This window comes from Camellia sinensis, chromosome 1 (genome assembly GCF_055761805.1).
Source record: "Camellia sinensis isolate YWXY chromosome 1, ASM5576180v1, whole genome shotgun sequence".
NCBI lineage: Eukaryota > Viridiplantae > Streptophyta > Magnoliopsida > Ericales > Theaceae > Camellia > Camellia sinensis.
The window spans coordinates 40,726,208-40,738,774 of record NC_138961.1 but is presented as its reverse complement, the minus strand read 5'-3'; the positions used below and the strand labels follow the sequence as shown (position 1 = coordinate 40,738,774).

At 34.0% G+C, this 12,567-nt stretch overlaps 1 protein-coding gene across 1 annotated transcript; it reads right to left on the bottom strand.

Annotated features, from left to right (window-relative positions):
* Positions 1-4,323: 4,323 nt before the first annotated feature.
* On the bottom strand, positions 4,324-7,473 carry LOC114274073 (uncharacterized). The gene is made up of 2 exons (XM_028215943.2): positions 4,881-7,473; positions 4,324-4,694 (listed from the first exon to the last, which is right to left on the bottom strand). Exons 1-2 carry the CDS (start codon positions 7,471-7,473, stop codon positions 4,324-4,326), a joined length of 2,964 nt encoding a protein of 987 aa, XP_028071744.2.
* Between the last annotated feature and the right edge of the window lie 5,094 nt (positions 7,474-12,567).

The window sequence follows — 12,567 nt, the reverse complement described above, 5'->3', positions numbered from 1 at the left end:
GGCAGGCCATTAGGCACAAGTCCACTCCACCCCTACTTTAGGGTGGATACTATAAATTTTTCATAGTAACTTTTTCCACAAATTAACATAACACACCACGAATATTCATAAATTTCACCACACAAAATCGTTACTTTTATGATGTGCCCCATTTTGCTTTTTTTTTTTTTTTTTTTTGTGATCAAATAAAAAAAAAATTTATTAGCTCGAAGATAATAGGAATTAATAAAAGAATCTGATGATAAGTAGACTTAATTCTTAACCCAAAATACCAACAAAAACAACCCATCCAGATAGAGTACCCGAGGCTAAAACATTAAAATTTCAACACCAAACAAAATTGAAACTTCCATTCACTCCAAAGAAAACACACTCAGATCTTGTATAGCTGCAACTACACTTGATGGCAATCCTTGTAACAATGAAAAGCATCAATTCCCCAATTTAAAAGTGTGCGTCATAGATTTGCCCTTTTAAAATATTAAATAAGTTAAAAAAGAATTGTATAAATTTATATGAATTCTAGTAACACTATATTAAAAATAAAAATGGTTCATGTGATAATACAATTTAATGAAATTGGAAATCCCTTTATAGTCAATATACTCAATTCACAAGTCCCCCTACTAATGTCAATGGACTTAGATTGCTTATATTGGACTCCACATATACCCCCACAAAGGTCAATAGACTTCATAGAATAGCCTAAGAAAATACAAAACAATAGGAGTTGGCAAGAGGCCAAGTCACAATTACCACCAAAGCACCAGCATAGATGCACTACACAGGAACTACACTTGGGAACTAAATTTCTTGTCAGCATCCAAGACATAATAAGATCCTACTGCAATTCATGACAGTGCCAGTACCCAAAAATGGCATAATAATTAGAGGTAGGTTAATTATAGTTTTTGTAATTGGCAATCCCATTAAATAAAATTTTATTCAGTTGTATTTTTATTCACTCTATTGTTTCTGTGAATTATGAGAATTTAAATATGAATTCAACCCGAGTTGTGCTTATGCTAGAGAAGTTTGTGCTGACATTTCATATCGTGACTTGAGCATTCTTATTTGCCACTTTGCTGACGAAGGATGGGATCAAAGTTGTTTGACAACTTGAACGGTCATTTGTGCACTCGAGCAGTGAAGTAGATCATCCAGTATCTCTACTTGTGTTCTGAACTTCTGAGAAGCAAGTTTTACCGCTAGAGCGGTAGATGTTGCACTCAAGCAGGTTAGCCTATATGTTTGCACTGCCTTTACTCACACCGCTAGAGCGGTCTTCGATCGTGACTTTTTGTTTAGTATAAAGTGCGCCATTTGCTATTTTTAGGGTTGAACCCTTCTAGATTCTCAGAGAGGAGTAAAATACAAAGTGTTCTAAATTAGAGGGTGTTTATATATCAGTTTCCTTGATGTATAGAAGATGATGGATTGATCAATGAATTACATATTGTCAAATATCAAGGGTTGTTTTTCTTCTTTCATTTACAAAAAGAGAGAGATGTTCATCGGTGGATTCCGGAATGGCTCATCGTCGTAGATTCGACATCGGCGTTGTGGATTCAACGTTGGGTAAAGCAATTCCGAGATGAAGAAGGTGGTGGAAGAAGCACATCGGGTTTGGTTCAATTTGGGCATGGAATAACTAGGCAATTGAGGGCTCTTGTGTGTAATTTCTTTTTGTCTTCTTAGTGGATTGTTTTGTTATTTTGGCCCGTGATTTTTTATTACAATTGGAGGTGCTCCAATAGTGATTTTTTTTCAGGTTAAATTGTTGTGCTGATTTTTTTGTTGATTGTTTGATTATGATTGCTATTCATTATTTCAAATTGAATTATAATCACAAATCAATATCTCCTGGGGTTTTAGATTTTTCAATTTTAGTCCCTAAAGTATGAACTTTATGTCTTTTTGGTCCACAATGTCTAAATTGTGTCAATTTAATTTTCAATGTACAAAAGTGTTTGAATTCGGTTCTCAATGTTTAACTTATGTCAATGTACTCCCGAATGTGTAAGAAGTGTTTCAATAAGCCAAAATAGCAAATAACTCATGCTTTGGAGTTAGAAGTATATATGCAATTAATGCACCAGAAATGGATGTAATGGATGCAAGCATTATTAGTTACTTCTATGCAACCACAAAATATGTTATCACTCATCACACAGTCTAAAGGGTGGGCTATCAATTCCAGGACTCTCCATCGTGGGCAAGTTATGCAAGCAAATTGAGCGATGGAAACAATGCACATTTTCCATTTTGTTTTCCCACTGTGGTGAAATTGAAGGAAAAAAAAAGAAAAGAAAAAGACAAATTAATTCACGTGCATTACAGTCCTGCCATTGTGGAATCTTTAATCACAACCCAATTAAGGCTAACTCTGCATACAAAACAGAATTAGAAAAATAACATTTCAAATTTCAGGAATAAATACCCAACTGCTCCAGTTATGTCTTATGGTCATGACATTGCTACATGTTGGAATGCTCCCGGCAGCCGCTACAGCTAGTACCTTTGGTGGTAATGAGACGGACTTTCATTGCTAGCCTTCAAGTCGAAGATAATACACGACCCTTGTCATGTCATTTTGTAATAAATTCATTATATTTTTTCCATTTGTTTAGCATTAAAATATGAGAAATGTTAGGGATCATGAAATTTTTTTCATGAAAATGATCATGAAATATTTGTGATCCTTAGATTACCTTATTAGTGTGTGGTGTTTTATTCTAAATATAATCCAAAGGTCACAAGTCTTTCATGATCATTTTCATGAAAGACTTTTCATGATACCTAGCATTGCTGTTAAAATATTGGCCATTATGCCCTTGTGTGGGTAATCTAAAAGATTCAATTGGATTAATGATGATTTAAATAATTAATAATGCTTTTATGTGTTTGAACTCCATGAATTATGTTAACCACCGAACCAATCTACAATGTGAGTTCATATTTAGGCCCTCATTTTTGCTCTTTGGTAACTAAATTGCAGGACAATGAAGCTTGATGCTTGTCAAAGTGGTGATAAATGGTAAACACTCCGTCAAAAAGGAAGATGATTATGCTTGTACTGTTATCTTCAAACTGGGAATCAATATCTCACAAAGTGTATAAATAATTTGATTATCAGATTATTTCCTATTTAGTCCATGTGTGAATGATAATGTAATGTACTTGTGTGATTCGAGTTTATTTACCTTTTAGATGAGTTTGTTTGTTTCACAGAAGAGAAAGCCACTATTGAACCCATGAAAATGAAATGCAGGTGTATTTAAACTGGTGTTCAGGAGTTCGGGCCAGCCCTAAGTTTTAAGGGGGTTCGACAGGACCTTCTATTTGTTTCTTGCTATCAACAAATTTAGCAAGTGCTCCTGATTAAGATTGGACAATTTTTTCTACTTTTTGCTTCTTTTTCTTTTTTCATATCCGAAAATATACTTCCTAAGAGGCATGGCTATATAATAAAAAATCCACACAAATTCACAATGACTATCTGCAAATAATATGTTTTCATAAATTAGAGCACAACAACGATTAGAGATTTCCATTGAAGCACCAAACCAATGAAAAATAGCATTAAGCATAGAATTAGAATTGATTTATTGCATTTACACATATAAGCATATATAACAATAAATTGAATTCAAGGACAGAACAACACAACACAAATTAGGGCAACAACTATATAATTAGGGCTAACTGAGGGCAACAACTAAAACAGTGAAAAACCATTATTAACAGTGCTAAGTAACTTGAACAATTATAGCCCTAACTGATAATTAGGGCCAAACAATTATATCCTCAAATAAATTAAGGCTCACAAATTATAGCAAAGAAATTAGAGAAAACAAATGTAGTCTTCCATTATTAAAATTTGATAAACAAATAAAGAGAGTGAAGATGAAGAACTCACAGATTGATTTCGCCTGACCAATGCACGGTTAGGGGTTTGTGTTCAAGGGTAAATCAAATTAGGATTGTAGTTGAAAAAGGGTAATTTATACAATTGATCCCTCTATTTTGAGCAAAATTTTATTTTGGTACTAATTTTAATTTAAATAATTTGATCTCTATACTTTGAATTTTATTACAATGCTATCCCTTCATCATGTATTATTAACATTGAACGAGGAAAAAAAAAAAAAATTCACTTGCAAGGAACATATATAAAATTTGAATTTGTGATGTACATTTAAATTTGATGTAATGAGAATCACATCCAAAATAAATCCGATCAACACATTTCAAATTCTAAGAGGGAGATTATTAAGACAAAAGCATTACATTCCAATTGATTCCCTCATAAATTCATGTCTTTCAATGTATTTCAGATCCTAGAAGAGTGTCTTTGATGAAATGCAATTTAGTTGCAACATCATCAATGTCCATTCTTTCTCTAGGCAATTCTAAAGAACAATTGACTCCAATTTCAAGTATCAAACTCAAGCACTCCACAGTCTTTTCACCTCTTATGAAGCTTTCTTCTTCTTCCCCTTCGATCTTAAAAAGTGTTGGGTCTGAAATCTCTGATACACTGCAGGGCAAAGCCTCTTTCACAAAGCTATGGAGGCTTAACCCATCTTTAAACATTTCATTTGTGGGCCTCTTCCCAGTAAACATTTCTAACACAAGGATGCCAAAACTGTAGATATCACCATATGCCGAGACCTCACATCCCATACCATATTCTACAAGCAAAAATGCCATTGTAAGGGGAAAAAATTATAAGATATAAAAGACAAAAATGCTCCACAAACAGAAAAAGTCAGAGAACTATGCACAGAAAAAATAATGTGTGGTCCAAATCACACATGCAATTTTCTTTACACTTTTTGATGCACGAAACAATTAAGAATAAATGAAGGCATATTCACCTGGAGCAGTGTAACCTATTGTTCCCCTTATGCCAATAGAGCAAGTTGCATTTGCAGACAAGCCATGGGTGGCATGGTCAGCAAGGAATTTTGCTAATCCAAAATCACCAACATGCCCGGTCATATCTTTGTTCAGAAGAATGTTGCTTGGCTTAAGATCACAGTGGACTATTGGGGATTGGGCCTGGTTGTGAAGATAATTCAGGGCACAAACAACATCAATGATAATATTTAGTCTTTGCAGAAGGTTTAGCTTCTTAAACTCTTCATTTGACAAATCTTCATTGCAATTTGGATGTAACCACTCTTCAAGGCTCCCATTGACCATGAACTCATAAACCAGGGCCTTGAAGTCATGACCCTGATAATCTATCGTCGAACATGCCGTTAGCACCTTGACAAGATTCCGATGTCTGATGTTTCTTAGTGCCTCACATTCAGATACAAAACTGTTCGAAGCTCCACGTCGCAAAAGATTAAGTACCTTCACGGCGACAATTCTTCCATCAATAACTCCTTTGTACACAGACCCAAAACTACCAACACCGATTAAATTGAATGATGAGAAGCCATCAGTGGCTTTAACAAGAGTTTGGTAAGACACCCTCAATTGTAAATTTTTTGATGAATATGAAGGAGTATCTTTTCTTCTCTTCCTAAACCAGCAAAGATATAGAACACACCCCATGAGAGCTAGTCCTACAAAACCAAAGGTTATAGAGAGTGCTAAAGCTAAGGCACTATTTGATCTCCTCTTTTCATCCACTTTCAAGTTGCATTTGGGTAGCTTCAATTCAGCTACACCCCCACAGAGCTTACTGTTTCCCACCACTGATAGTGCACTTGCATTACTGAATACGCCTTTTGTTGATACTAAACCTTCAAAATTATTAAAAGACACATTCAAATTTTGCAAGAAGATAAAGCTCTCCAAGTACATAGGAATTTCACCAGACAACTTATTGTTTGCGAGGCCCAACTCTACAAGGCCTCTCAAGAAACGCAAAGAAGAAGGAATGGTTCCGTTGAAAAAGTTGTTCCCCAAACGCAGCGTTTCCAGGCTTGTGCAGCTGCCTAGAGTGCTCGGAATTTCACTGGATAACAAGTTGTACGAGACATCCAAGTAACCAAGGTTTATCAAATTTGCAACTTCCGTGGGAAGAGAACCACTCAATTGGTTTTGGGATAGCTCTAGATATATAGATAAGGATGAGATAGAAACAACTTGTTTTGGTATGGCACCAGTAAGGTTGTTTTGACCAAGAGACAACATTTGCAAATTACTACAATTCCCTAGGCTCGGAGGAATGTTTCCCTGAAAATTATTTAGTCCTAAAACAAGTTTACTTAACAAACTCAGATTTCCTAGGGAAGATGGAATGTTACCAGACAATGAATTGCTGAAGAGATTCAATCTGTGTAGATTTTGAAGCTTTCCAATGTCACTTGGAATAGTACCAGTGAATTGGTTAAGTTGCATAGTCAAACTCTGCAAGCCAACAAGATTTACTATCCCAGGTGGAATGCTTCCGAATATATGATTGTGGTGTAGACTCAAATATTCAAGGTTTCTCGAGAGATTACCGATGTGTTCTGGAAACGTGCAGCCAAAATTGTTGATGTTCACTTCCAAATGATGTAAATTGGTGGCATTGATCAAAGAAAAGATAAAGTTCAAGTCATCAGCTTCCCTGGATCCAAGCTGATTGTTTGCAAGGAGTAGCCACTCGAGGTTTTGCAGCCTCGATAAATTAGGAACCTTTCCAGTAAGTTTGTTTTGAACCATTTCTAGGCAATAGAGTTTTGATGCATTCGATATTGAAACCGGAATTGATCCTGTAAATTGGTTTTCACCAATGCTGAAGAATTCAAGATTGGGAAGAGTGATTCCCATGTCCCAGGGAAGACTTCCCTGAATTTGGTTGATAGTGACATCAAAAGTTGTGAGAGAAGAGTGGTTGAAGAGCGACGCAGGGATGACACCGGACAACCTGTTTATGCCAAGTGTGAGTATCTGAAGATTCTTCAATCGATCAAAACCATCAGGAATGCTGCCGTCAAAGTAGTTGTTATCTAAATCCAGGTAGCGAAGAGACGACAAATTCGCGAAAGGAAAGATACTCCCTGTAAGATTGTTGGCCTCCGTAATTACTATTTCGAGCTTCGACAAGGATCCTAGCTCCACAGGAACTTCTCCTACCAACCCATTGTGAGAAAAATCGATGGAAATGAGGTTAGCACAACGAGATATATTTACAGGAATTTGACCACCAATTAAATTGTTGCTCAGCTGCAAAATCTGCAGCCTTGGCAAACGACCAATTTCTGGGGGAATTTCATCGCCAAAGCTATTGTTCTGAATCAGTAATTCCCTCAAAAAGCTTAGATTCCCGAGGTGTGGTGATATCGATCCCACCAGTTCCCGGGAATGTAAGTCCAAGGCAGTGACCCTCTGATGCCTGCGGCTACACGTAACGCCCTGCCATTGACAGAAGTGGATAGAGTCATTCCAGGAGCTCAAAACATACAGTGGATCCTGAATTATTTTGGCCTGGATTGCCAGCAATGAAAGCCGGTCGGTCTCGTTCCCCATTAGCCTGGAGCTGGGTATGGTAGTAGTAAAGCCAGAGATGAGCATGCTTAAACAAGATAAGAGTATTAGATGAATATGCAAATTGTGTACTAGCCATGACATGCTCAAGCTTAAGCTTGGAAGCCCCATTGAGCAAAGAAAATGTATGACTGTGTTTTGGTGAATTGCTTTTTTATGCTAAGTATATTGCATGGCCGGCTCATGAGCAAGCCGGCAAAACGGCCAAGTTGACCCGCTAGATTTGGACTAAAAACAAAGACCCTATTTAAAAATAAAAAATAAAATCTTATAAAATTTAACACAATTTTTTTTTAGGATAAGTTACCAACAGTCCTAATAATTAGATTTAATTCTCATCAAATCCTATAAAAAATAAGTCATAGTAAAATCATCGTTTATTTAATTAGATTTAATTCTCATCAAATCCTATAAAAAATAAGTCATAGTAAAATCATGGTTTATTTATTTATTTTTTGGTGATGATTTTTTGCATGTCCTTAAAAATTGATAATTAGTGATTTATTTTTGGCACGATTTTTATAAATTGTCGCGAAAACTTACAATTAGTGACTTTTCCGTGAAGAATTTTTTAAGCTGTCGCTAAATGTTAAAAATTAGTGACTTTTTTATGACAATTTTTTTAAAACTGTCGCTAAAATTTATAATTGGTGATATTTTGTGTGACAAATTTTAAATTGTCACTAAAAATTAACAATTAGTGATTTTTTTAGTAGTATTTAATGAAAAATGTCATTAATTATCATATGACCTATTGAATAATAAATTTATATATTAAGATCTATACATAAGTCTCCCGTTTTATTTTATTTTTTGTTAGACCTCAATTAAATAGAGAGCCCAAACACCAAATCAAAAACAAAACTGTTTTTATTAGTAGCGGTACCCAGTTACTAATCAAAATAAGTCCAACGTTTAATACCAAACTCAAAAATAAAATTAATATTAATCCCCAAAAAAAAAAAATATTTTTATTAGTAGAGAGCTCAAAGTAATTGATTTTACTTTACCAAACTTCACTTCAATTCAATTCACCATTTTGGAAATTGAACTTTCTTAGGTTTTGATATTCTTTTGTATCATTTTACATTCTAGGGTAAATTATAAATACACTCCTTGAGATTTGCTTAAAGTACATTACCCTCTGTGGTTTGAAAAATTACAAATATCCCATTGTTAGAATTTTTTATTTAACAGAATTAACTAAAACAATGAAAGGGTAAATTACACTAACCTCCCCAGAGATTTGCCTTAGTTACAGATACCTCTCATGTGGTTTCAAAAATGACACAGATCTCCCTGACTTTTGAAACTAATATACAAAGGCTCCCTTCTGTTACCCATCCATCCAAATTCAAATAGATTCTGCTAATGTCATCCATAATTATTCTGTAAATTCCAATACTACCCTTACATCCTCCTGTATATATAAACACATACATATCTTATATATATATCACTGTACGGTCAAAACCCAGCCATTCCATCTCTCTTCCCTCTGACTCTCTCTGTGCTCTGTCTCTCTCCTCTTACAGCAGACCGTCACCTCTCTCCTCTCTCATGTGATCCACTCTTTTCTCTCTCTCTCTCTCTCTCTCTTCTACAATCGTTGTTGTAAAATGATCTCTCCTGCAAATAGTGATGACCAGAGAACCACCATCGCAGCATCTATTCCTCTACTGTAGCACCTTCTTCTCAATCGTCCGCCACCGCCACCGCCAAAGATCTTCACATCGCCTCCTCGCCATCGCCGATCCGATGCCAACATCTACAGATCTGTAGATTTGCCTACCGTGACACTAAATCTAGACCACTATCGTGGTCTGGCGGCGAAGTCGAAGATGAAAACACCGATGATGATCTGGTTTTGTACGGTTGGAGAGGTTGGGTTCAAATCTAGAAATGGTCGAGAGATCTGAATCGACAACATCAAAACTGTTTCCCTCTCTCCTCTCGTGGTATCTCCCGTTGTCATGTTCCTCCACTGTCTCTCACTTTCGTGCTTATTATTGATCTATGATGGTTCTGAATGGTGTTGTATATCTGTACTATATATATGTAGTGCTAGTTTGGGATGCCCCATTGGGGTTAAAATAGTCATATAAGACATAATAGGCTATTTTAGTCAAATAGGACAAAATGCCACATCCAATTCATAATCATTTCATTTTTTCTCTCACAAAAGTTAAAAAAGCCAAAAAGCATATCTCAAATGAGGCTTTTTAGCCTCAGGCTAAAATAGTAAAAAAGTCAACCCACATCCTAAACGAACCCATATATATATATATATATATATATATATTCATATATCATGTGTGTTTCTTGGATTTAAGAGTCTGAATATGATTAATTTGGTTTAACTTTGTAGAGATCTCGGAATGTGGAGAAGTCTAGATAGAGAGTTCCATCGCAAGCTGAGTTAGTGACTCAGGTGTGTATAAGAGGGGTTATTGTTGGTTTGGGTTTTGGATTTTTGATGAGAGAGGTTTGGGAAGAGAGTGTGAGGAAAACAATGGCAGAAATGGATAGTAGAGTGAGGAAGATGATGATGATACAGAGTGAGTTAGGTCTTTGTGAAAGACAATGGGTTAAAGGGTATTATGGTTAATTCCACTGTTAAGTTAACGTCATTAAGTCTCTTTTAACGGGAAGGAGGAATCTGACTATTATTTTCAAAAGTAAGGGAGATCTGTGTTATTTTTGAAATTACAAGGGAGGTATCTGTAATTAAGGCAAACCTCAGGAGTGGTCAGTGTAATTTACCCAAAATGAAATTCATAATTGTTCTTCTATACAATAATAAAATTATCTAAATTATTAATTGAAACATATTTCTAATATCATTAAAAATTATTAATTGACTTGATGATTCATTAATAAAAGGGAGAATTTATTATGCAATTAGAAACCTCAAGGGTGGAATGTAATTTCCAGAACCATAGGAAGTGATTCACATTTTAATTAAACCTCAGGGGGTGTATTTGTAATTTACTCCAAATTTTACTTCAATTGTTTGTTAACTTTACTTAAAAATTAAAAGAGGAAATATCATTTTTCCCCCAAATTTTCATGTGTTTTTTAATTTGACCCCCAAATTTTAATTAATATCAATTTTACACCTAAACTTTCAAAATTTTGGTCAATTTGGCTCTTACTATCACATTCTGTCTACAATTGAATGAAATGTGTTGACTTGGCATCAAAATTCATTTAGAATTTCGTTTTACCCCCCAAGCTATTCCTTAAAAATCAATTTGCCCCCCAAATATAAAAAAATTAAATTTAAATATTTAATAAATAATTTTTATGTCAATAATGAAAAATTAAATTTTAAATAATGTATACTTTGCACAAAAATAATAAAAAATACAAAAATTCTCATTCAAAATTATCTTGAGACTATGAAGCATGGATAATTCGACAAACATGTCATAACCGTACCGAGTACTTAACAACGTATGATATTTCCGCATATGTATTGGGTACACAAAACACATACACAAATTTTCCTTTTAAATTTTTGGCATATCTAGACATATCTGAGTATATACTCAGGTCATGCCATACCTCAATCGAAACAATATTGTTTTCTATTACAAAGATAAAATTCCTTTTACTGGACTTCTTTTTCATTTTTAGTTTTATACTTATTATGGTTTTAAAATTAAGTTATGGTTTATAAGTTATTTAATATAATGATATTTAATTTTGGTTTATCTTATATCTATACTTTTGGCATTAAATGTCAATTGTATGTTGGATTTCACAAATTAAACCATTTAATAAATTTTTGTATTATTCCAAATTAAAAACAAATATTGTTTTACAAACGTATTACACCGTACCTCTACCTTACTTTTTTTTGGATTTTACGGTATCGACGTACCCGTATTGTTCCAATACTAGTATTCATACTCGTACCTGTGTTTCATAGGTCTCAAATTATCTTGAGTCGATCCTAGAGAAACTTATTAAGCCGAAAATTTCTTAGCTACTCTATGTGTGTGCGTGCACAATTGTAACTAGTTTACTACCCAAATTAATTTCAATAGAATTGATTGACTAATAGTAATTTCAAAATCCAGTAAGTACCTAGTATGGATACAACATGTTTGTTGAGGTACCCATGCTTTATAGTCTCAAGATAATTTTAAATGAGAATTTTTATATTTATATATATATATTTTTACAAAGTATATATTATTTAAAATTTAATTTTTTCATTATTGAGATAAAAAGTTATTTCTTAAATATTTAAATATATTTTTTTATATTTGATGGACAAATTGATTTTTAAGGTATAGTTAGGGGGCTAAAATGAAATTCCAAATGAACTTTGGTGCCACGCCAGCACATGATGTCCAGTTGTAGACGGAATGTGATGGCAGTGGCAAAATTGATAAAAATTTCGAAAGTTTGGGTGTAAAATTCATATTAATCGAAGTCTGGGGGTCAAATTGAAAAATGCATGAAGATTTGGGAGGTAAAATGATATTTCCTCAAATTAAAATCTCTAGAATTTGAATAGATTGATGCTGGTTGACTTGTGGATATATTGGATAGTATATTTAATTATAGGGCAAATTACAATGCTAGTCCTTGTAGTTTACCCATTTTATCATTTTGGTCCTTGTTTCAATTTGATCAATTTTGCCCCTGAATTTTACGGATTTTGTCATATTAGTCCAATAAATAACGGCGGTTAACTTTGATGGACGGAAAATCAAATGGTGTGTTAATTTGGTCCCTGTAGTTTACAAGATGTGTTAATTTGGTCCATGTTGTTTTGACTTTCCTATAAATTACAGGGACCAAATTGACACATCATTTAATTTTTCGTCGATCAAACTTAACCACCGTTATTTATTAGACTAATATGACACAATTCATAAAATTTAGGGGCAAAATTAATCAAATTGAAACAACAGGGACCAAAATGATAAAACGAGTAAATTACAGGGACCATTTGTATAATTTGCCCTTAATTATACTACTTAGAAATTATTTATCTATATATGAAAAAAAAAATATGTATAGTAGAATTAATTCAATCTCAATAAAGAGCTTTTAGTTTAA

Excerpts from the sequence above, each read along its gene's own strand:
- LOC114274073 (XM_028215943.2), bottom strand. The coding sequence starts at position 7,473 with ATGGGGAACGAGACCGACCGGCTTTCATTGCTGGCAATCCAGGCCAAA. Across the intron at positions 4,695-4,880 it reads AATAGGTTACACTGCTCCAG|AATATGGTATGGGATGTGAG; the intron begins GTGAATATGCCT and ends TTTTGCTTGTAG.